The 24,612-nt window shown below is 43.9% G+C and overlaps 1 protein-coding gene across 1 annotated transcript in view; it reads right to left on the reverse strand.

The window, feature by feature from the left end:
* Window positions 1-24,612, reverse strand: part of arhgap27l (Rho GTPase activating protein 27, like) — a 33,726-nt gene that overhangs the window by 2,994 nt on the left and 6,120 nt on the right. Inside the window, exons 2-15 of the mRNA XM_031575301.2 lie at window positions 21,572-22,652; window positions 9,461-9,934; window positions 8,535-8,741; window positions 8,228-8,308; window positions 7,709-7,843; window positions 6,192-6,278; window positions 5,146-5,213; window positions 4,795-4,882; window positions 4,368-4,469; window positions 3,816-3,914; window positions 3,602-3,668; window positions 3,198-3,314; window positions 1,880-1,978; window positions 1,351-1,428 (exon numbers count right to left, since the gene is read on the reverse strand). Of these exons, the coding sequence (XP_031431161.1) occupies window positions 1,351-1,428; window positions 1,880-1,978; window positions 3,198-3,314; window positions 3,602-3,668; window positions 3,816-3,914; window positions 4,368-4,469; window positions 4,795-4,882; window positions 5,146-5,213; window positions 6,192-6,278; window positions 7,709-7,843; window positions 8,228-8,308; window positions 8,535-8,741; window positions 9,461-9,934; window positions 21,572-22,579 (2,710 nt within the window). The 5' untranslated portion in view covers window positions 22,580-22,652. The remainder of the gene's footprint in view (window positions 1-1,350; window positions 1,429-1,879; window positions 1,979-3,197; window positions 3,315-3,601; window positions 3,669-3,815; window positions 3,915-4,367; window positions 4,470-4,794; window positions 4,883-5,145; window positions 5,214-6,191; window positions 6,279-7,708; window positions 7,844-8,227; window positions 8,309-8,534; window positions 8,742-9,460; window positions 9,935-21,571; window positions 22,653-24,612) is intronic.

Raw genomic sequence — 24,612 nt, forward strand, 5'->3', positions numbered from 1 at the left:
GTTCATCTGTACAAACAATATTACACAAATATAAACACCACGGGACCACACAGCCACCACATCGTTCAGGAAGGAGAGCGTTACTGAGTCCCAAAGATGAACTTTTCATACAAAAGGTTCAAAAGCATTCAAGGAACTGGTGAAGTTGTTCAGAATTTTAAATCACTAATATGACGATTATGTTGTAAATGTGGACCAAGTAGTTGAATAGTGCACTAACTAACAATTGCTATTGATTACAGGTGTGATTCTCAAGGAACTGATATAGTAACCTGTCATATTGTTATATACAGTTGAGGTCAGAAGATTACCAAGAACTTACACTTTTAAAACTTAAAAAAATCACCGCTTCAGAGACTTCATGTTAACATAAATGTCTTTTGGCAAGTCACTTAGGATATCACATTTTTTCAGAACAAAAGTAATTTTCCTACAGTTGATCAGAGACAGATTTATTTCGCTTTTATTTCCGCAATATCAGAATTCCTGGCGAGCAATTTCCAAACTTTTGAAGGTACCACGTTCATCTGTACAAACAATATTACACAAATATAAACACCACGGGACCACACAGCCACCACATCGTTCAGGAAGGAGAGCGTTACTGAGTCCCAAAGATGAACTTTTCATACAAAAGGTTCAAAAGCATTCAAGGAACTGGTGAAGTTGTTTGAGGTAACTGGTACAAAAGTACCTAATTCCACAGTAAAGAAAATGCTGTATCGTCATAACCTAAAAGGCTGTTCCCCAAGGAGGAAACGACTACTTCAAAACGGGGAATAGAAAAAGCAAGTCTAAAGTTTGCAGATGAGCACTGCAGGAATGTTCTATGGTCAGATAAGACAAAGATAAACATTTTACATGGAAGAAGAAGGGTAAGGCTTGTAACCCAAAGAACACCATCCCAACCGTGAGGCATGGGGGAGGCAGTATCATGTTGCAGGGTTGTTTTTCTGAAAGAGGGACTGGTGTACTTCATAATGATTGAAAGCATACCTCCAAACAAAACAGAATCTAACCAACAGAATTATGTGCATCACAAAGTGAAAATGAAATAGGAAGAAATGACAAGAGCAAGAGAAATACTTGCGCAGCTAACCTGTTAAACAGGCTATTAAGTCTGCACCACTTCTGACTCAATCATCCAGAAATAATTCATACATAAATCACACTGCTCTAAAATGATCAACGAGGTTCATCATTAGATAAATATATGTCTATTTAGGTTAATACCTATCTACTATCTTTTGCTGCAGAAGAACGGATGTTTTATAATTCTGTCTCTGGCATATAATGGTGAACTGAAACTGATAACTGATTCCTATGAGGGCACACATTTGTGACTCTCACCGTGGTCTGCTCTGTGCCGCAGTCTCTGAATGACGGCGAGGTTGCCACTGACCCTGTAGATCCCGTCGACATCAAGACCTGGAGAGCAACATCAGACATGTTCCTTTCAGTCACAGAAAGTAACTAATTCATCGATGCCTAAATACTTCAGACAGCATATGGTAATCATCAAATATCTAATCACAAAAATAGGATCTTGATGGCCCAAGTAGCATTTGTTATTTATTAGTGAACTGATTTGCTGTTAGATCACAAAATATGATGTTGATATGAAATGGAACACTTGAGAGGATTTTCTTAAAGTCATCCTCGATGACAGTTAGCTCTAATGTAGCTCTTCTACTTTATTACTACAAAGTGTGCTTTTACGCAGCAGCCTAGGCTAGGCAGACATCCATCAGTTTACAAGTTGTATGGGATACAGTTGCTCTGTTACAGCCTAAGGATTGCATCCTGTTTTACAGCTGGCTGCCTGTCTGGGACGTGAGAAGCAACCCTCGTCCAAACCACTGCCCCCTGAAGTGCTTACCTCTCCTCTCCACCGCCCTGATGCACTTATCCACAAACCGCGGGACTGTTGTGTTCTCCCTGTGGCACAGTATATCCAGGTGACAGCCGAACACAGCATCTGTGTGTGTGTGTGTGTGTGTGTGTGTGTGTGTGTGTGTGTGTGTGTGTGTGTGTGTGTGTGTGTGTGTGTGTGTGTGTGGAGGGAAGAGGGGAGGGAAGAGAGGTGAGATAACAGACCATAACTCCTAAAACACGATCTTAGCCATAATGCCTTAACGTCTATTTAGGCCAGAGAAATATTGTCATGACAAAGAAATGACAGATAGTCACACACTTGGCCTCAGATAGAGAAAGGGGGCAGAGGAGACGAGGAATCTGTTTATTTATTTATTTTTTATTAAGGAAGAAGTGGATAAATCCTCATGTATTGATGGTGGTGGTATGGTGGATAGTCCTAAATTGTATCAGACTACTAATACAGTGCTTGATTAATACTTTGGAGACATCCAATATTCAGACATCCAGAAATGATGACGTTTCATGACCATATAAATTGTTAAGGGATTAGATAATATTATGAATATCCTGAAACCAGTTCCAGAAGTCCAGATCTAAGAGTCAGCTTTCTCTTTGCTGTTTGAGGTTGAGAAAGTAGGTGTGGGAAGGAATATCCCTCGTCGAATTAGTGAGAGGAGTTTCTCCCACATGCTAAACGCAATCACTCAGTAAAACCCCACACAAAGAGAAAACAAGCGCTGCCTTTCGAATGTGAAAGTGAAACAGGAAGCGTTTGCATACCAAACTCGTTACATACTAAGAGTGCACTGCTGATGACTTCATCGTCAGCTGTCTTCATGAACCCACAGGTGAAGTCCTAAGACGCCCACGTACCCACGGTCTAGCTATAATGATTGATGACGTACAGTTTTAAGGGAGCAAAAAAAAAATGAAAATGCTCTACTTTGATGCTTCGAATCTGCTTATATCCTACATGTATTTATAAAGAATGCCTCATTCAAGGGTTCTACTCTTCTAATACGTATCTCTAGAGTCTTTTTTGTGAGATTGGAACTTTGAATAAATACGGTAAATAATGAAATGCTGTTCAGTAATGAGGAACACACGCCAACACGCTAAATGATGCTAAAATTCACTAAGGACATGGCAGTGGTGAACGAGTGTAAAAACAGATGGACAGATGTTGGACTGACTGTAGGACAGACGTTGAAGATTAATTCCAGACTGAATTAGTGACGAGCAGTGAAGAGTGCTATGACCGTGCTGTTGTAGACTGTGTGCTCTACCAGAAGACCACGGCAGTGGTGTGTGTCTCTCACCCTTGATGTAGCCCTTCTCCTTGACTGACTGCAGAGTGGGTCGTCTCTGGAGGAACTTCCGCAGCTTGGTTTTGACCCGGCCCTGGTCCGAATCCCCGCTGGAGCCGGTCCGAAGAGCTGTTGGCATAGCATACATGATGGATTAATTCAAAATAGCATGCGTTTGTGTGTGTATGTGTGTGTTGAATATCGATGTGTGTGTGAATGTATGTGTGTTGTATGTCTATGTGCATGTAATACTATAGGTGAAAAGTTGTATTTGTATTATTAAATCACCTTTATTCAAAATAGTGTGTGTATGTGTGTGGGGGGAATCCTAGTCACATCATAGTCACAGCTCTCTTTGTGAGTGTTACGTGTGTCTGTGTGAGAGTGAACTTCCATGTTATATCTTTCATACTCACATCTCTTTCTGTCTTTGTCATTCTCTAAATCATCCTCCTCCTCCTCCTCTGAGAAGTGATCTTGTTCCTGGGACACGGAATCACATGATTAACACACACATAAGACAACACTCGAAGGTGCACACACACAAACGACAGCCCAGTTCTGATATGCTGGCCATCTCTCTGGCACAGTACCAGCGCATTACAGCAGAGGGCGCTGCATGCCACTCACCAGCTGTTTGATGGCGTCCGCAATGATCTTGTGCCAGTCAGTGATGATGCTGTCAGTGTCATACTGAATGAGGTACTCCGACCCGTTACGAGTCTTCATCTGTCCAGAGCACAAGAAGTTAATACAATGTCACAACTTCAGTTCAGCCTCATTTAATAACACTAGTCTGCCTGAGTAACTTAGCTGGTACAAACTATGGGTTCAAACGTGGGTTCAATAACTAGGGCACCTTACTGGTCAAATCTATGGCAAGACTGTCATGAGATCTCTCTAAACTAAAAGGGAATTATTTGAAGAATGACAGAAACCGTTGTACCTGACACCATTATGCTATAATGCTCAGGTATTTATGACATTGCATGTTTAATAAGTAAGCAAACATGATATCAGTTGATGAAAGGTCATTCACAATCAGACTCTAGATGCAACACTATCACACAACTTGTAAATAATTACTATATGTATCATCCATATGGGAAACAACACAGCTTGTGTGCATACAATTAATGCAGTGAAACTTGTGACCGATAGCTTTTGGTTGAGAACACAAACCTCCAGAACGTTCTTCTTGCTGGATTTGTCTCTAGATGCCCAGGTGAGAGAAGCCCCTCTCAGTTCAACAGTGTACTCAGGGATGATCTGGCTTGTTTTGCTCTGTAAGGGTCAGAAGAGTGATAACAAATGTAATCCTAGTCACCGCATCCAAAGGTTTTTTTACAGGGGAGAACATCCTCTGCAAGAAGCCTCTCTAGGTTGTTTGGGGATGAGAAGGCTTCCAACGCATTTAAAATAGAAACAAAGCTTTGAGTGAACCTTCATCAAAAGGTCCTTATGAGAACCTTTAAAAGGTTCCTCTATAAAAAGTAGCAAAATAACCAAGACTTCATGACTGCTCTCCTTCTATTGCAGAGCCCATTTTTCGCATACACTGAACATATATTAACTCAGTGGGAATATTTCATAGGGAGGGTTTGCTTACAGAAGGTCCCGATGGGGCTGATTTGGGATCTTTGTGGAATGTTAGGATGCCACCATGAAGAACCGTCCAGGACTGAGACCAGTTCTTCCTGGAAAAGTGAACAAAAGCCAAAGAACATACATGTATAAAACAGAAGGTAAACCACATCCTCTAGTTGGAGGGTAGACACTCATGTACAGATGGATGTTGCAGAAAATGTAACATTTTGTCAGGGGATATATTTCTCCTTGAAAGAACAGTATTTTCATTTTTAATTAACAATCATAAAAAGTATTAAGTATACTACCTTTGGATGTCACCTCTGTTAGACAACACTTGCAACTGAACAAATAGCCAAAGTTTCAAGATTACCTGAGTTTCTTTCCGTTGTCGACCACTTTGGTTTTGTTGAGAATTCCCGCTTTCTCCAGCAGGTGGCCCTGTAAGAAGCAGGACCAGAGGAGTCTGAGTCTCAGACAGGCCAAACAATGAGCACTTAAGGCTGACCCAATTTCAACTCAGGAAAGAGGAAATCCTGGAGAAGATTTTATCAAGGTAAAACAGAGAAAGAGAGGAAGAATTGCACCTCTGAACAGAAGCGTGGTTAGTAAAGACAAAACCCCAGGCATGTCTGCATTCATTAGGCTTTTGCTGTCAGTGTGAGCCCTGTTCCTCAAGAACTATTTTAAACTATCGTAAAAGTACCAGTACCCTCCACAGTGGCTCCACGGTTGGTGCTGTAATCTAACTGTGTTGTAGACATTTACACACGGAGAGGAGACACCCAAGAGAAAACCACTCAGAAGGTGTGCTACCGTCGGACCACCATCCTCCATTACACTCCCAATGTTAGTCACCATGTTAGTGCCATCCTGTGGGCTCTATGCAGATCTGTGCAGGTAGTCAAGCATATGAAGCCCTGTCGTGACAAGGGACTGATCATTATGGTATAGAGATAAGATAACCTGCACAGACATGCAGAGTCCTCAGCCAAAAACTGATCCCAAGGTTGAGTAATTAAAGAACACAGATTGAAACACCGAATCACCTACACGGTGAGATGGCACATTTAAAATGCCCAAAGCCATCGGGCTATTTCAATAAACACCCACGGTATAAATCTGTGAGTTTGTGCTCGTACTGGACGAGTTCCTCCGCAGTCTGAACCTAGCATCCTTCAGGACACATGAGAAACAAGAAGGAGTTCGGCATGAACACAAGAAGGATGATGTGATAACAGAGGATTATGTGCCAGGTAGGGGTGATGAGGTAGACACGATGGGTGTGTGTGTGTGTGTGTGTGTGTGTGTGGAGGAGTGGAAGTGTGTGTGTGTATGGGGGTCTGGGTGAATGTCTTTGTGCACAGGAGTTTGCGCATGCGCAATGTGTGTGTTGTAGGTTTTTTTAGTATGACCTACACGATGAGGCGTCTCTGGAGAGTTTCCTGAGCTGGGGGCATCGCTGGTGTGGTCAGAAACGTGTCTCCGGTGGGATGGAAAGAACCTCTGAACAGGACACACAGAGATACACAGATTATTGGTCAGACATGGGGCTCACGGCATATAAACAGCAGGCACTAAGGCCACAAACATCTACTCAAATAAGCTTAAGAATCTTAAGAGATCTTAAGCATTTTATCCTGATAACCAAACGCTTAAGACTGCTTTCTAGAACTGATACTGACGGATACATCATCACTCGTTACAAATACTTAACAACAACAACAACAACAACAACAACAACAAAGAAACACCTTCATGAGTGTTTCACTGGGGTTGTCAAGTGGGCACCTTCCTTTGTCTGTGTTTCGTTGAATTAGGCCCACGACACCTCAAGAAGGCTCAACAGTGGTGTCTGGCGTCCCAGCCCCAACCCCCTCACCAGGGGGTTAGGACACACGTCAATACCGGAGACAACCACACATACACCTCAAGACAGACCTCAAACATAACTGAGAGTCTTAGCCACAACAGCCGACCAAATGCCAGTACAACAAGGTTCTTCAGCTACACTTCAGGCCCTAAGTGTGCCATCTTCAGCCATAATTATGCCCTGTAGATTAAGGTGGCTCTAAGTATGGCCTCTTCAGCTTCACCAGTGCCCCATTGATGCCGGCTCTAGCTATGCCAAACATATTAATACCATGAATGAAATGAACTTCCTGAAGCTAAAAAAACGTTCTGAATCTGGAATAGTTTAGGCTTTTGTCTCTCTTCACAGACCAGCATGAATGCCTTGCTCCTGGCTATTTCATAAAGCACAATCACTTAACCCTAATAAACTCAACTATTTCATCCTGCTTAAAAGCCCTTTGGCAGTATGTGTGTGGATGGGTGGCTAGTGGGAGGGGAGGAATGAACGCAGGTGTTTCCCTCTCTAGTGATGAGGTCACCATGCGGTCAGGGCTTTTTACCGCAAATCAAAAACATGGGCTGGCGCAGGGGAAGGGAAGCGGTTCACGGTTCGCCACTCTACCACAGCATGGAAAAAGCTGGTCAACTCATGGCTAAAGGATGCATCCCCAAAAGGATGGACACAGCGTTCCACATCCGGAGCTGAGTAGTTCCAGGGGCAGAACGTGTAATCTTACTCTGTCTGTACTGCAACCTTTCCTTGCTTATATATATATACTCAGGTAGAAAACTTCACTGTTCCCCGCCACTGAACTCACGTTTCATGTGGCTCTGTGTGCTGGGCAGCCTGATGCAGTTGCTGAAGGTTGAACCTCATCCAGGGGGAGGCTGACATACAAATATAACGCAATCGGACCGGGTATGCCTAAGGGACACAGAGCTGCGCTTTCCTTTTTGTTTTGTTCATCTAGCTTAAGAAGCCGAGGCACTGCCAGTTAAATGCTTGTTGGATAGTGAACATAGTTATGTTATCATAAAATAAGTGCTTCAGAACCAGAGTTGGGTCAGGCTTGGACACTCACCGTGTCCTCTGCAGGTGCGGGCAGCTGGTTCGGGCCCATGGTGTGCCTCCAGTTCTTCAGGACCGCTGGTCCCTCCTGGTCCACTCCATTGCCCATGGGAGGCTGGCTGGGGGGAGCTGACAGCTGTGGAGGGAACTGTTGTTGCTAGATATTAAGGGAGTGTTTACGCGTGCATCTTTTGTTGTTGCTTTTAATAGGCCGTTCATTTATTTAGACCGCGGGGATACTAAAAGTCGGCATTTCAACATTTCTTTTTTTAGATTTATTTTTGGGCTTTTCGGCCTCTCATTGATAGTCTTAGTGAAGAGTGGGACAGGAAATGAGAGGGAGAAGAGGCAGGGAGTGAACAGGAGAAATGACATCAGGCCGGAATCGAACCTGTGACCTCCATGGGCATCAAGCCCGAATGTGGTTGGGGCTACTGGTTGCGCCACAGTGCAGCCCGCATTTCAACATTTCTACACTAAGACTATACTGAATAACACACACACACGCATGCACACACACATACACACATACCTCAGGAAGGGTCCACTGTGACTTTGACCCATCTCTCCGGTAGTAGTAGGTTTTCCCTTTCTCATCCTTGGATTGGATCCACTTTTTGAAAAAATGAAACAGCACAGCAATCACAGCAATTAGATTTGCAGTTTGCAGTTATATTAGGATGGCACACCTTATAATACATTTGTGCTGAAGATCAAACATTCATTGCTTACAGCTAATAGCCACACGCAACATGAATTCCAAAATGAAATTAAACATAAATCCCCTGCAAAATTCCCTCGCAAAATTCCCAAGCAGGATTTCTGAACAGAATTCCAACCTGCTCTTGCGTACGGTCGCTGGAGAAGACAATCTTGCCGTCCTGCTGGTGGGTGCGGGCCCAGCCTGCAGGGATGCTGGTCTCCAGGATGGGTCTGGGGATGACCGGGCGTTTGATAGGGGGGACGGACACATCCCTGCCATAGACCGGGGGAGGTTGGGGCTCCTCCTGCTCATCAGTGGGGTAGTCTTCCTCAGGGAGGGGGGGCTACTCGGAGGGAAGAGAGAGGCATGAGGTGGAATAGAAGTCGGTCGGATTCTATCAAACTCGAAGTTACAACAGAAGCATAATCTGATCCTTCAGTGATCTGACGCTCTTTCATGAAGCAGGTACCTCAGTGGAAATAACTTCCTCTTAGAAACATGATGAAAGTTTGTTTGTGGGGATTCATGGGCTTGTTTCTCTTTCTTATGGTGTGCGGCCCTATCCTTTTCAGGCAGCACTATGCTAAGAATAGCTAACTAGATTAGAGCCTGTCAAGCTATTTATTAATTTCTAAATTAAACAAAAACATAACCATAAGCCACATATATTAACAGACACCACCCTTCAATGTTCTGTAACCCTCCAATGTTCTCCCCCCACCCTCCTGCATTACCATTCTACACATAGGCACACACTAGCAACATTCAAGCATACAAAAAAAAAAAAGAAACCAAAAAGCTATTTAATTATTTCTGATTGGACAAGAGGCATTCCAAGAGTGAGGACATCCTGGATATCCTCCGGCCTCGTACCTACGGCCGAATCACAGCCGTGTCGATATCCTTTACCAACCCCACTCTCACTCGTGTTACATTGCTAAAGTAGCTGCTGTAACCCTAAACCAGTCGTAGAGCTCTGCAACACACAACCAATATACCCAAACCTCTTTTTATATGACATCAGATCTACATTCCCCTTAGTCCTCACACAATGACTCTTACCGGCCCATCGCTGTGCTGTCCTTGCAAACTCTGGCTCTCCCCAAGCGGCGAGGCAGGTGAGGCAGGGGAGACAGGTGAGGCAGGGGAGACAGCCCCGGGGGCTACCCAAGCCGTCTGCCCGGAGGTGGGATTGTGGTAGTAATGCCGGCCAGAGGCCTCGTCCAGGATTTGCTCCCAGTCCGAACCCCTGGAAGAGGTGGAGGAGGCGGCTGAGAGGGGCGAGGCCAGCGAATCCATGCCTGGCCCTAGGAGAGGGCTGCGGGGATCCTCCCACGTACTCTGGCCCGTGGAGGGCTGGTAGTAGAAGTCGTTGCCGCTGTCTTTATCAGTGTGCACCTGCCATCCCTCCACAGACAACAGGGGGTGCTGTGGGGCACCGGGTGAAGGGGAAGAGGAAGAGGCTGAAGGTGGAGCGCAAGGTGTGGTCTTCGTCACGTTGGCGTACACGGCCGTGGGGGGGTTCTCATTCCCTGCCTGTGGAAAGATACAGGAAGTCAGTCATCCTTAATGCCATACAATGTTTAATACAAGATGGCTTTCATGGGGTCATTAATGTAGTTGTAGGTTTTTGCCATTTCTAGTAGGTTACTTCTTTCTAACATTTCCAAATTCATTTTGATCATACATATCCATGTGAAGGAGAGATACACACCCAGCTGTCCAAGCTTTTCACTATGTATTGCCAAATATATCACCATAAAACAACAGTTATCTATATAGTTTTTTATCAGTTCCAACTGCACCGTTGTTGGTGTTTGCAAGGTAAGTCTTTAGACTGTTAGCTAGTTAGCTTGATATTTTACTGTTTGTTTACTGATGCCACTTTAAAAACATGAAGGCATTACAAAGATCTTCCTCCATGCAAAACCCCTTTGTCAGGGTTCTTTACACATGCTCTCGACCACGCTACTATTAAGTGGTTGGAGGATGCAGACATCCCAGTCTGAATTGCGAAAGACAAAAAGAATCATATGAACGACGACGACACCTGAAAATACTGATATCTGAACACTGATATCTTAAGTACGCTCAAAAAGGTTCAATAACTACTGTTTTGTATTAAAAGTTTTAAAGTGATCCTCCTATACAGCTATGCTCTCCATGGTCAAATGTGGATCTAATCAGTTCCATCGTTTTGTAGAGTAGATGATCTTTTCTGATGGTTTCTGCTTATTTGGTACAAGAAAAGTATGCTGACAAGAAAGTTGTGAAAGCAGTTGGTCATAGATTATAATAAATAGAACAGTTCTGAGAACTTGTGTTGTGGGGATTTTAAAGGAAGCTAACTCAGGTTCAAAATACAAAATCACTGGAGTTAGCATCCAGATGAATTGAACATTCAAAAGAAGAATAAAATGAAACTGATGTCCATTCACTAATTTGTCCATGTTTCAACAATTTGACAGTTTAAAAGACATGTAGCATGAAACACTGAATGATTAAAATGCATTTTTGAAGTTCACATTTTTCATAAAATGTTAAAGTATTAGGACCCAATCAGGTCCACAGTGGTGCCTAGCAGAGGCTTGTAGTGTTAGCAGTCATGGGAATCAGAGCAGGACAAACTGCCCTGGGGGGACGACCAGGCCTCTGTGCTTCTTACCCACACCAAACAAAGCACGTTTGAGGGATAGGGTAACAGTCAAACAGCCCCACTCATTCTGCTTCTCTCTCTCTCTTTCTCTCTCTCTCTCTCTCTCTCTCTCTCTCTTTCAATTCCTCCTCTTTTCTTGTTCGAAGACCAAGACCTTTTCAGATAACCTGTTTTCTGCCGATACACTGGCATTACCAACTTGATTTTGAATCCACTCCTAAAACAATATAATTTCATGTGTTTGAAGATACACTCTCGACTCTACAACTACACTACTACAGCACACTTGACTGCAGTAGTTTTGTTCCACGCTTCATTTGTGATGAAAACTGACAGGAGTAACTACATGTAGAGTCTTCACTGTTCCCCTGGCTCAAACTGTCAGTGTTGCATAATTTGAAGTAAAATGATCCACAAGCGTAATAACAGGAACCACTGCACTGACTTATACCTCAAACAATGACTCGAAGACATTTTCATAAATGCGCTTAAAATATGCAAATGAGCTCTCTACAATGTCAACTGGAATGTAACTGTCAGTTCTACGACAACACATCAAACTACCACTGACTCATAGACTCTTGCTATGGTCAATTTGTTGGGAAGCATCTGTAACATACCAATCTCTGTGACTCCAAAGTTCGACCCATGAATGGTTGCTTTACCTTGAGGATCCGCAGAAGCGAGTCCAAGCGGGGTCTGATTCTGAGAGAGGCCTTGCGGAGCAGTTTGGACATGGGCATCCTGTCGGAGGAGCAGCACGCGCAATAACTGAATACCAGCTAACCGACTGGCAGTTAACCGAGGAGCAAGACGACGAGCACGAGGACAAAGACTAGTACGAGAGAGAGGCGAAAGTAAAACAAGCAGAGGAAGCCACTGGCCCCACTTCCACTTATATCGACCCAGACATGAACACGTCAGCCAGGGAGAAGACAGGGGGGAATTTCAGACTGAGTGCGAACACTCTCCAGCTGACCACAGCATCTAGTACAAGTCCTGAAGGAGAAAGTTACACTAACGGGACACGCAGCTCATTATGAGAGTGGAAGAGGCTTGGCACTTAGCAGGGTCCGCAGGCATCAAAGTCGAGACTTATCAGGACTCCCCTGAGCACAGTACAGTGAGAATGCGCACACACAGAGATACAACAGCGTACGCACCCACACACATGTTTACACACACACACACACACACACACACACACACACACACACACACACACGCACGCACCTGAAGCACAATTACAGTTATGCAAACGCAGTATGTGCACACCCTTATTAGTGAAACACGCACACACAGATGAATGCATCTACAAACCAAAAACATTCCAAAGTAAGAACATGCACACACACATAAACACTAAACACACACACACACACCCATAGGCACACAGGGGAGTGTGTTTCTGACGCTGTTACTGGGTGGGGGGTGAACAATCCATTATCCATTTCCTGTAGGAAAGGGATACTGAGCATTTGAATGTAAGCAAACTTTGCAATTGGCCTGTTTGTTTAGAACAGCGGTGGAACAACAACTGACTTAGCTGGAATAGCAAGACACATGTAGAGACACGGGATTATGCAAACCAGACAGAACTCTCACATGAAGAGCCACCATCACTTTTTACGCATGTACAGATGCACACCCTCTCACCCACCCACCCACGCACGCCAAATCTTCTGGGGGAAGCAGTCCTTTCACACTCATGATAACAAGACCGTCTGTCTTTGTTCCCTTTCCTGTAAACCAGACGCATGCAACAACACAAGGTCTGGAAAGACCCTTCTGTTTCTCAACTGACTCTGACTGTCAGCAAACTGCACTAATGAGGGGCATCAACTCAAGACCAACGATGCAACACACATAAGTCTCACAGTTAAGAGTGACTGCACAAAAAAAAAAAAAAAAAGAGTGACTGCACTTGGTCAGGTCAACTGGATCCTTAGCACAGGACACGGGGGACAGTGCAGACTGTTAGCAGACTTACTCACGGTAATGAGTGGGGCCTTGCTACAAACTTCCATCTACCCAACCACTGCCCATACCAGCATGTGGTCTTCCAGCTAGGCTGCACTTCCTTGTAAATTGGCGTGGTAACAAAAACATAAACACACACACACAGAATGTGACCATGCTGACTCCAGTGGGAAAGGTGAGTACCGTAATTTCCGGACTATTGAGCGCACCTGAATATAAGCCTCACCCACTGAATTTTTCAAAAATAATTATTTTTAACATAAATAAGCCGCACATGTCTATAAGCCGCAAGTGAACTTTACACAGGCTAAAATGAATATCAAAAGTAATACAATAGTGATGCATATTATTAGTTGTGCCAGTTACGATAAGTGCACTGTTGCTTTAAGAGAGCACAGTTGCAAGAGTCAATCAGAAGCTAGAACGTTAGATTGAAGACAGAGAGATAGAAGAAAGACGCTAGTTTGAAACCAGTGAGCTAAAGAACTTGAAAAGACTGGATTTGTATTGTAGTAAACTTTTATTTTCTAAAGTGTTTTGAGTTGTGTTCTGTCTACGCCGGTAGACTGTGGTTATTTTGACATTAGTTAAGTTATTGAGAGATACTGAGAAATCGCATGGAGCTAAGCATCCATGCGGCTGCATCCATGCTAGCATCCTAGCTCCACAAAGCCACCGTAAACACAAAGCCACCGTATACAGTCACAGGTATCATAATCCATAAATTAGCCGCGTCATTGTTTAAGCCGCGAGGTTCAAAGCATGGGAAAAAAGTAGCGGCTTATAGTCCGGAAATTACGGTACTGATGTGTGGGTGTGGGTGGGTGTGTCATCATCATGGTCTCTCAAGCACCTGGCCCTTCTGACAGGGTCACATTGGAGAGGGGGAGGGGCTTGGTTTAATCTTGCTCCAGTGGCCTGGTCTTCTCAGAGGCCTTGTGACAGGGTGACAGCTTATCAGCACTGATCATCACTGATCACAACTGAACCATCCTTTCCCATCAGTCTACTATCAATCTGAGGAGAGATGTTATGGCTCATGACAAAACTGACACTGGAAATGTACAAAGTTGCTCCTAAAACTTCAGATGTGGGGGCAAAAACATTTTTTATTGCTGGGAGTTTGTCTTGTCTGGTGACAAGAAATGCTTTCAGACAATGTTCACTGCCAACAATACAACATAAATATGTGTAAAGATATCAAATTGAACTTAATTGATCTAAGTATGTCTCAACAGCATTCACTGTCTACAAACACCTTATGCAACTTACACTAACTGTAAATAAATATAGCCTCTGTATGCCGTACTATAGTTATTCATAATTTTATAGTTAATACTTAATAGTTATTAATAGTTTAGTACCATGTTATGGCAACTGAGATGATTAACTGAATAACACAAAATACACAGTAATTTAAGCTAAGCTTTACGTTCTCACTATCCCTCCTGAGTTTGTTTGAGACTGGGATGGCACTGCAAACGTGTAACAAGATGGGGGGAGCACAAAAGAAAAGGTGGAAAACCCCCTTTTCTTTTTCACCTCCAGTGTTTGTGAAGCTGAGTGTATAGTTTCCGGAAAGGGCACCAGGGTAAGACATAGGGCGAGTGGAACAGGAGCTCTCTGACCGTAGCCAACTTATCTACAGGAAAAACATTCTATGGTCACAGGTGACTAACATTTAAACGTCTTTTGAATCATCACCCTTTGTAATTTGGTGATTCATTTTGAACACCTGATCATTGTGCGATTAACCAACTTCGATGCATCTAAGAGAAAAACACCCTTCGTAAATTTGGCCCCAGGAGTTTTGAATGGCAAAGGCTAGTTCTACCTACCGAGGTAAAACCTCGAAGGGCTGTTTCATGACGAGCCGTGGAACCCATGAGGCACGCTTTCTAGGGGCGTACAGTGCAGCCAACTGTGACGGCGCATCAATGATTCATGCATTCGGGAGAGGTCTCATGAAATTCCTCTCCCTGGTAGTTTGACCCCGGCAGAGGCAATCCTAATAACAAACACACATGCATACACACAGCCACGCAGCTCCTTTATAGCTTGGAGTATCATAAAGGGTGTGATGGCATAATGATATAAATGATGGCAGATTAGACTCACTTATCAAGAGACCATGCCCTTACTGTAAGAGAGGGTAAATGCTAATTCTTACAGAAAAGCTAGAGAACATTCTTCAAATAGGCCTAATGCGATATGGAATTCTCAGGTTTGTTTTGCCTCTTCTTTGCCTCCATAGAGGAACCTTTAAGAGCACTTCAGCGTCCACTGTGGAGAACTTCCTTGAGGAATACTTTAGAACGTTCTGGGCTATCAGCTTCATAACAATGTTAAGGTATTGAGGAACAATTTGGTCTCACAAGAACCCTTTTAAACAATGTAGGTTTTGCATAGAAAGGATTAAGATTATACTGTTATTCTTTTACAGAATCCATAAAAATAGCTTTTCTTCTAAGCAAATAAATGGATTTTAGTGTGACCTATGGATAGTATTGATGGTGTTCCAGTCCCATCAACCCTTTTTTAGGTTTTCAAAGAAGGTAGATAATATGATGGTCTAATGTACATGGCCCCAGCCGTAAAAAAAACAACTACAGTTAGTGATCCATATACTGTGGTAAATGATACATCAGTTAATCTCAACCTCAAATAAATGCCAGCTGCGACTACATTGTTACGGGGTGGCTTGCTAAACACCACCAAATGTTAACTGGCCCGAAGCCTACACATACATCCTTGTAATCCTTGGTAAATATTCAAAATCCATATGTATCGCTCACTGGGAGAGAAAAGAACAGAGTCCCTTGATGTAAGGAATAATCAGTTAGAATCAATCACATCAATGAGGTTTTTGTTTCTGCTCAAGGTCCACCAGAGGCTCACAGGCTGGGGCACTACATACTGAAACACACACACACACACTCTCTCTCTCTCTCTCTCTCTCACACACACACACACACACACACACACACACACACACCTGTAGCACATTTGTAATTTACTATAAATATAGTTTGTGTACAGACATTCATACAAGCATACACACACAGAGAGAACCATATTCATGCACACACACACACACTGTAGGCTAATGCAATAATAGTTTTGCTGTCACGGGGGTTTAAAGGTAAACTAGTATGTCACAAGGGTTCTCCCACAGAAACAAACAGTGTCTTCTCTTACACATGATATCACTTACTCCACCAGGCACGAATTCCAGAAGATTACAGTGCACTGATTTGTTTTGATCCAAAGGCCAACCATTCAAAGGTCCAACAACTTTGTTTGTTTGCATATATTCTTCCTCATTGCTGGTGATAGGAAAGTGATGAGTCAAACTTCTGTTGCTGTCCATGGTTTTAACAAGAAACTCACTGTTAAATTATTTTATGACTTTACTGGCATTTTAATATTTCTGATGCCATTTCCTCTTGTTTTTTTTAAAGCAATTTTCACTATATTAATAGTGCTAATAAATGTTTTGGGTCGCTTTTATCAACATAAAAGCTAACGAGTGACAATTAAACAAATGGCAAAGCAGAATGTCAAATATTAGCTTCCTGACTTCAGGTTTTACCTATAACTAGTGGTGATATCCCTGCAGGCAATCGAAACATTAGTGATCAGCTTCTGACAACACCAACAACATACGAACCAACGGATAAACAACTGACGCGAATTTTCTTGAGTTGAGTTGAACGAATATTTGAAATGATATAAAGCTTTCGTCTTACCTGCCCCAACAAATCCACACTACTTTAATTGTGCCTTCAAGTATAACATTTGCGTTGTCCTCACCTGTTTTCGTTAGGTGTAGTCCGCAACGGTTGCGGGCAGTCGATTTGTGGAAGTGTAAGTCAATCTTCTTCAATCCTGTTCAGAGATACTAAATACAGTTTTAATTTGGGGCTGGTACCGTACAGTTCCCCGTCAAAGACTCCTTCACTTAGTTCTCGACGCCGCAGGTATAGGTGGGTAGTATTTAGCGCAGGTGAGGAGGGCTCAGCAACGAGTCCTTGGGGAGTGGTTGTTTGGTCCCGCTAAATTTAACTCTTTCCTTTCCACCGACACAATCCTGTACTTATATGCCATGGGCTGTCGACTACTGGCCATGCAAACATTTTATTTTTCAGGCCTTGACTCTCAGATGGAATTCGCCAAATCGCCACTTGCCAGTGTGCAATGAAATATAACAAGTTTGTGAAGGTTATCGTGTGGACTCAGCAAAGATAATTGATGGGTTATTATAGATGGCGGTCTTATCTGTTTTATAGCATACATGTTCAGTTGGTAATGAAAAGGCATATTTTGCGATTTTGCCACACTCGGTCAAAACACCATGTGTCAAAACTGATCCGACACTTTGTGATCATTCCGAAACGTGTCGATGACGTCCCTGTGCGCACTGGGGGTGTGTCTACGTGTGTCACTCCTGCCTGCGTGCATAGGATCTCGGTTATTTGGGATAAAAGCACTCGGGCGAGGCTTTGAATCCTACAGGAAAATAACTCCTCCTTTGTTTGGTAAACACAAGAGCCGTGGCCTGGGGGCAGCGGGGCGGGTCTGCCTTTTTACTGACGGAAAGGAAACAGGAGCTGGGAGGACACGTTTACCAGTCCAGATTGAGAGAATACAAGATAACAAGTCCCCATGATGGATTGACAGGTACCACTTACTGAAAACCCATTCTACCATGACACACAAATGAATTAGTAGTGTCAGTTTCAAGGATCATTCACACAATTTCATTAGAATGAAGAAATCCCAAACAGGTAAATCTGCTCTCTAATGTCAACACTGAAGATAGCCTGATATATATATACACTGTATATACATATCTCCATATATGACCTTCCTAATTGCACAATGCCAGGCACTGACAGACACACCCACACCACTCCACATTCTGCCTCATTTCGCATCCTACCTACTAGAGAGCACTACTTGAAAATCAGAATATGAGATGTCCATGAAAAAGAAACACGATCTTCACACGTGGGTGACACAGTTGATGGCTGTGACAGATACTGTGACTCCTGGGGACACACAATGCCTGTGTAATTTTAGCTGGCTGTACTGGGGCAGGCGGGCAGGCTGTGACAGTCACCCCGAGCCCTAGGGTTTCTCCGCGTTGGCTTTGAACGACCGTACGATACGAAGACATGGCTGAATCATAAAGCAGACGTGAAAGTTGGCGAAGAGTGTGAAGATAATGAAATATTGCATCCCGTGCCTCCATTTCTCATTGAGTGGTTTACAGAATAATATCACCATGTGATCCTAATGGTAGTTAATGAAAGGTGTGTTCATTGTGTGTATTTTGTAAAGATGGAGGTGTGTAATCTGCTGTACCTACCAGCGCTCTTATTTAAAAGGCATGTGGTGGCTTGGTTCATCTTAGGTTAGATGATGTAAAGTGAGGCAATGGTATGAAAGAGAAATAAAGAACCTCCGTATCATATTTTACAGTGAAAACCAAAAAAAAAAACAGACACAAAAACTAGGCAAAAAAGTGAAAAGGCTCAGAGATAAGCGTTTCACCCTGGAAATGATTCACCTTCTCCATTCACTACGAACATAATAGAGATGTGAAGCATGGCCTCACCTGTGCCAGAGAAACTCAGTCCCCCTCTAAAAGCAACCCCTCCGAGCACATTTCTCAGTACTTACCCGACGCCGACTCATTTCCCATGACTTGCTCACCGTAATGTAAAATCCAAACGTTTTGGACACCGGAGCCCCTAAGGTACGCAGGTCCAGATGCTAAGGCAGTCACGGAGTAACACTGCTCCTGGGAGCTCAGACCTGTCCTCCTCTGCCAGTGCTTTGGCCTTATGAAAGCACTCAGTCTGTCCTGCATGGATGAGGCAAGCAGGGGTCCACTGTCCAGTTTGTTTTCAGATCTATGAAGGCGATAAGGGGCCCTCGGGAGTAAGTGTGTGTGTGTGTGTTTTAGACAAGAATGCCAAACTGAAGCCTCTATCAGTGTATTATACTTATATTACTATGTGGGTAGTGTAATGACAAAAAGTGAGTGGTTTAATGTAAAAAAAAAATAAAACAATCTGTATGGTTTTAGTGTAAGACATGTCCATAATTGGCGCAAGAGAGAACATGAAGTTTGGCTTGAACCAAAACTATTTCCTAAAAGCGCTGTTGTTATGGCTCATTAGATTCACAAGGAAATTCATCTCACAGGCAAAGGCTTGTGTTTTCCACTGGCAAAATTCACATGCATGTTTTTCTTTGAAAGCTCTGCATAATTCAGTAACTGGTATCCACCTCTGAATGTCATAGTAAACCCACATTTAGACATGCAGCACATATATGTGGCGTGTCCCAACACGTCTGGCTACCCATGAAGCGACTTGAACTTTCAGCTCCCTCTCATTTTTAGACTCCAGGTTGGACTGACAGATCGCTTTGGGCCAAGAAATCCTCTTAACATTCCTCATGTATTTTCTGCAGTGGAGCCAAAGCTCTGTCACCTGGGCGAGTCTCTTCTCTAGGCTCCAGTGAAAACTACGTTTTTTTTTTCTTTTTTACTGAAGTCCAGTTTCAAAGCATCACCTGGAGGACACTGAAACTCACAGTCCTGTATCTGCAGATTCCTCATAAACACATGGCCGTCTTTCCGCTTACAGTCATAGACACAATCTCTCTTTCAGCACTTTTGTTTCAGCAGTACAAAAAGCTTCAGCGTATTACAGTGTCCCATTCTACAGACACATCTGACAGACCTTTCAAGGACTCGTTGGGTTTCAGTGCTTAAGCAGTTTCAGCTGTGCAATCTCTCTCTTTCAGTCAATAAGAACCATTTCTACTAACAAATGCACTTGCACACTTGCAAATGCACACAAGTTTGTGAAGAAAATTCCCCTTAAAAGCATTGAATCACACTTTACATCACACAACCACTGGGGGTGAAGGTAAAGGTCAGTGTATCATACAGTATTACTGTACTGACCGTACACACTGGCAGTATTAAACTGTACTTAATGGCATAATTACATGGTAACAACAGTATTGTAACATAACATGTGAGAAGAATACTTTGGGTCTTGTTACTTAGCTCGGCCAACCTCAGGGGATCCTGCATGGGTTCATGTTTGGCTCATTCTCACTTAGTCGTTCTCTCAACATCCTGTCTTTCTCATCACAGTTGCACAGCAGACTCAACATGGCCACCATTCTCTATTGTTTCAGTGTTGAAGTAGATCTAGTGACTTGGCTGTCTGTCTGTGTCAGAATTCAGCATTCATGGAAGAAAAAACTCCAGGCCAGAAACATTAAATCTGTTTTCACTTGAGCTGTCAACAGTGTGAGCAACACTCTGTTTGATTTTAAAATTCAAAAGAAGACAGTTGTTGCCCGGAAAAGGCAACACTGCTGCTGGGAACTGAAGGAGCCTTCACAGAACCCAATAAAATGGGATGACTTTGCAGGAATCTTTTTTCTTCAGCCAACAGTCAACAGCCAACAATAGAACTCGTGGAGATGAGAGCAACAGCACCTCCCGGTGGCTGTCTTTGCTACTGACCCACTCCAAAACAACCTGTTAGTGCATGTGAGTTGAGACTCGTCTGGCTCTGTTTGTCTGGTGGGGGCAGGATATGCTACAGCCACCCTACAGACTCTCAACTCAAGACGTCTCGTAATCTCCAGGAAACCAAAACACCCAGTGTAATATCACCAGGGCCTCCTGCAATTCAGTGGACTGCCGAAAACAAAACACAGCTGATAAACATGTTCATTCTGATGGTAAGCCTTAAACAAATGACAATTTCCCATTACTGGAATTCCACCAGCAGATAGTCACTTTCCCAGACTTTGAGAAAATCTTTCTCCAGACAATCCTTTTAGATGAAACTATGTCTTTGTACATAAACAAAATGTGCACCATTGGAGAGACTCAAAGAGAGACTTGGCAAAGCTTGTCCACATCAATATGCTCTAGCTATACCATAATCCTACAATTTACATTTGCACTCTGAGTAAGAGGAAGGTATAGCTATAGATCATCCTCAGGCACTCTGGTTCGAACAAAAGAAGAACAAAGAACGTAAAGAGGATGCGGAAGAGAAAAACATCCCCCTGTTCCTTTTTCTGGTGCCATCAGAAGCTCTCGCTGTCATCTTTCGGTTCTTCACGGTACAAACATTCAGATCAGCAGGTCTGTACCATGTTTATGTCATATATATATATTAGTCCATGGAGGCTCGGAAAAAAAACAAATATCGCAGAAGATACAATGGCCTAAGTCATCTGGAACAGTTACTGATTTCATCTCCTTTTTCAAAGTTGTACTCTCTCTTTTGTTTGGTGCTCAATACACAAAAATCAAGCAAGCATAACAAAAACAAAATCACTCTGAGGTCATAGCCCTAAAGCTTAGAACACACCGCTAAAGGCACAGCATTCCACAGAGAGACATGCATGCCAGAACATGTGTTGTCCCTGTGATGCAGTGCACACAGTAATGTCCAGCGCGGCGGCTGTGTAACTCTCTTTTCCGTGCTTACCTTTGTGTGTGGAGGTACGGGGGGGACGTGGCAGGTGTGCGAGGAGGAAGACTCTGGCACAGCAGGAGCAGGGATCAGCGCCGGCGCTGTCTCAGTCTCGGGCAACCTGTCCAGGTTCAAGTCCATTATAGACTCGTAGATGTTCTCCGAGTCCGGCGAACGGTCCAGTTCCATGCTTGAGGCGGACTCCGAGTCCGGCTCCAGGGGCGATGCCGGTTCCGGTGACTCCTCCCGTAACGGGGGTTCGCTGTTGACGACTTTGATGAAGGGAAGATCCACAGGCTTCCCCTTGACAGGCCGATGGAGAGGGTCAGCCGGACTGAAGCTGGGCGCCCGGGGCTTATGGGATAGGTCCTCCAGTGACGGAACGACAGGCACAGCCGGGGCGGCGGGAGCTGTACTGGACCCTCGCGATCCACTGAACAGAATGTTAGAGGCCAAACTAAGCCTCTTCTTCTGAGATGAGGCAGAGGAGGATGATGAAGAGGGAAGCTCCTGAATGAGACCTCCTCCTCCTCCTCCTCCTCCTCCTCCCATCCCACTGTGCATGGAAAGGGCCGATTCTGTGTGACCTCCTCGCTTGAACCCAGTAGGCGGGTCGAGGATCTCCAGCGGGACGCCAAACGTGGACATGCGGTTCTCCGTCTTGCGGTAGTTGTTGGGCGAGCGCAGGCGGATGGTCACCTCGTCACCCCCCCTCTTCTCCTCGGCCAGGTCCAGGGGGGGTGCCTGCTTGCACTCGGGGCTGGGGGGCGAGGCGGGGGCAAAGTCCAGCGGGGAGCGGAAGGTGTTGGGCAGCTCCTTCACGTACTTGGCGGGGATGTAGAAGGGCTTGGAGTGCTCGTTGTGGCGCACATGCCACCAGTGGTCATTGGTCTTGGCCAGGAGCGTGTAGCGCTCGTTGGGCCTGATGGTCACCAGGCTGCCGTCGCGTCCCTTGTACTCGTACTCAAACTCGACCAGGATCAGCCCCATGCCACCTCCGCCGACACCACTCAGTGTCGCCATGGTAACACCTGTGACCCTCTTGAATATCTGTGAGTCCCAATGACAGGAGTCTCAAGACTTAACTCTGGCCCTCCTGTAAGAGTGAGAGAGAGAGGGAGAGACAGAGAGAGTTTTGAAAAATCATTATTTGAAAAAAATCATATCGCCCAATACAATAAAGTCAGTGTATCACCAGTCAAACACAAGCCACCCAGAGTCATTAATGGTAACTCTTGCCCCCCCTTACACACCCTTTCTCTCCAATCGGAGACAAATTGTATGCTTAGTGACACAATATGGACTCCACCATTATTCTTGTTTCCACCAAAGATCTAGATAAACAAAGCTATGGATAGGGAGGGGGGGGCTGGGAGGGTAAAGAGAAACCAAGTTTAAAGTACACATGACATCGTTTAATAATGTATTATTCGGTCACAAGCTGACATGAATACAACTTCACTAACAGCATGTTTGCAAGTTACTGAGGTTGTTGAGGAGGACGTTTATGAGAGGAAAGTGCTACCGCAAGGTAACCACAGGAAAGACCAACTGCCGTGAGTTTTTAAGACGGTGCAGAAAAGAGAAGAAAAACAAAATGAGGAAAAAAACTCAGCTCAGGTAAAGCTCAGTGACACATTGTAACTCTTTGTATTCTGTCTGTACTTGCTGTCCTGTTCTCCCTGCTTTTTAAAAAGCCATGTGAACATAATTTCAAAGACTCAACATTCTCCTCACCTTTCAGTGAATTATTTCACGACGTCTTGTGTAAACACAAGATCACTGAATAGCACTGACCTACGCCCACTGTCAACACAAACGTAGGGAGGCTTTTGAACTGCACAGCATTTTGACCCTTTGTCCCACATCCTGCATATTAAGATAATGTCCTGATTTTCATTGGTCATTTGGTTTTTGATTGGTTTTCAGAATTCAATTTAAAATGGTTGCGTTCTTTTAATGAGCCGTTTATGTAATTGAAGCATAGTTCCTACTTTATTTAATAGCGCTACGTCAAAAGCAACAATCTGGCTCATACAAAGGCAGCATAGCCAAGCTAAATGCCTGGCTTTCATCCAACAACTGAGAAGAGAGCAGTGAAGCAAAGACAACAACCCATACTTAAGACTGATTAAATGCCCATCTAACTTGGTATAGCTAATGTTTTACGTGGTGTTTTGATAGCATAGACGCAGATGTGCTTTGATGGTTCTACTGAAACAGGTAATGATGACTCCTATATCCATGTCATTATGCCATTACACAGGCAAGCAGCGGCTAGCAGCCTTATGACCATAATACAACAACAAAGAGATAATAATAATAATAATAATAATAATACATCTCATTTATATAGCGCTTTTCAAAGTTCTCAAAGACGCTTAAAGATAGACTTCGTTAGGAGAGGGGTCTGACAGGACAAAAGGAACAAAAGAAAAGAACAGAAAAGAAAAGGGTAGAAATGAAGACACACGTTTTTTCTCACAACACACCATGTGCCCTAAAATATCTCAAATAATGGCTGCCTTGGGAGGATGCCTCAGCGTATATATTCACCAGTTTTCTGCCTGTTCTTCTGCAAGCCGCACAAGGCCCCTGAGAAGAGCTTAGGTAAAGTGGCAGAGTTATTACTTCAGCAGATAGAGCAGAGCATAGGCTTCACATCCTTTCTGACCCAGATCTAGTGTATTCATATAGTGACCCACCTGCTTCCCTTCCTGCATTCTGGCTACCGTCTCGCTGTGACATGTTACACGTACCATGGTTCTCTGTGTGACTCAGCTTCAGGCTTCAGGCTTCAGGCACACCTCCTGAAGTGTCCTGCCTCTCTGAAACTGAACTCAAACCTCACACTCCGATCCACCATAATGACAGACTGTCCCCTGACACAGGAATGTTGTTGAAGAGGCTTGTTTATCTTTTAGGATGCAGAGATGCCCTCGTGTACTGTATATCTCAACACTCGACACACCGAGTGGACTCATTTCAAATGTTTTATATATATAATTCACAATGCATACTGAATCCCAAATGACTTTTAATCATAATACGACAGG

This window comes from Clupea harengus, chromosome 1, assembly GCF_900700415.2.
Source record: "Clupea harengus chromosome 1, Ch_v2.0.2, whole genome shotgun sequence".
In the NCBI taxonomy this organism is placed as follows: Eukaryota; Metazoa; Chordata; class Actinopteri; order Clupeiformes; family Clupeidae; genus Clupea; species Clupea harengus.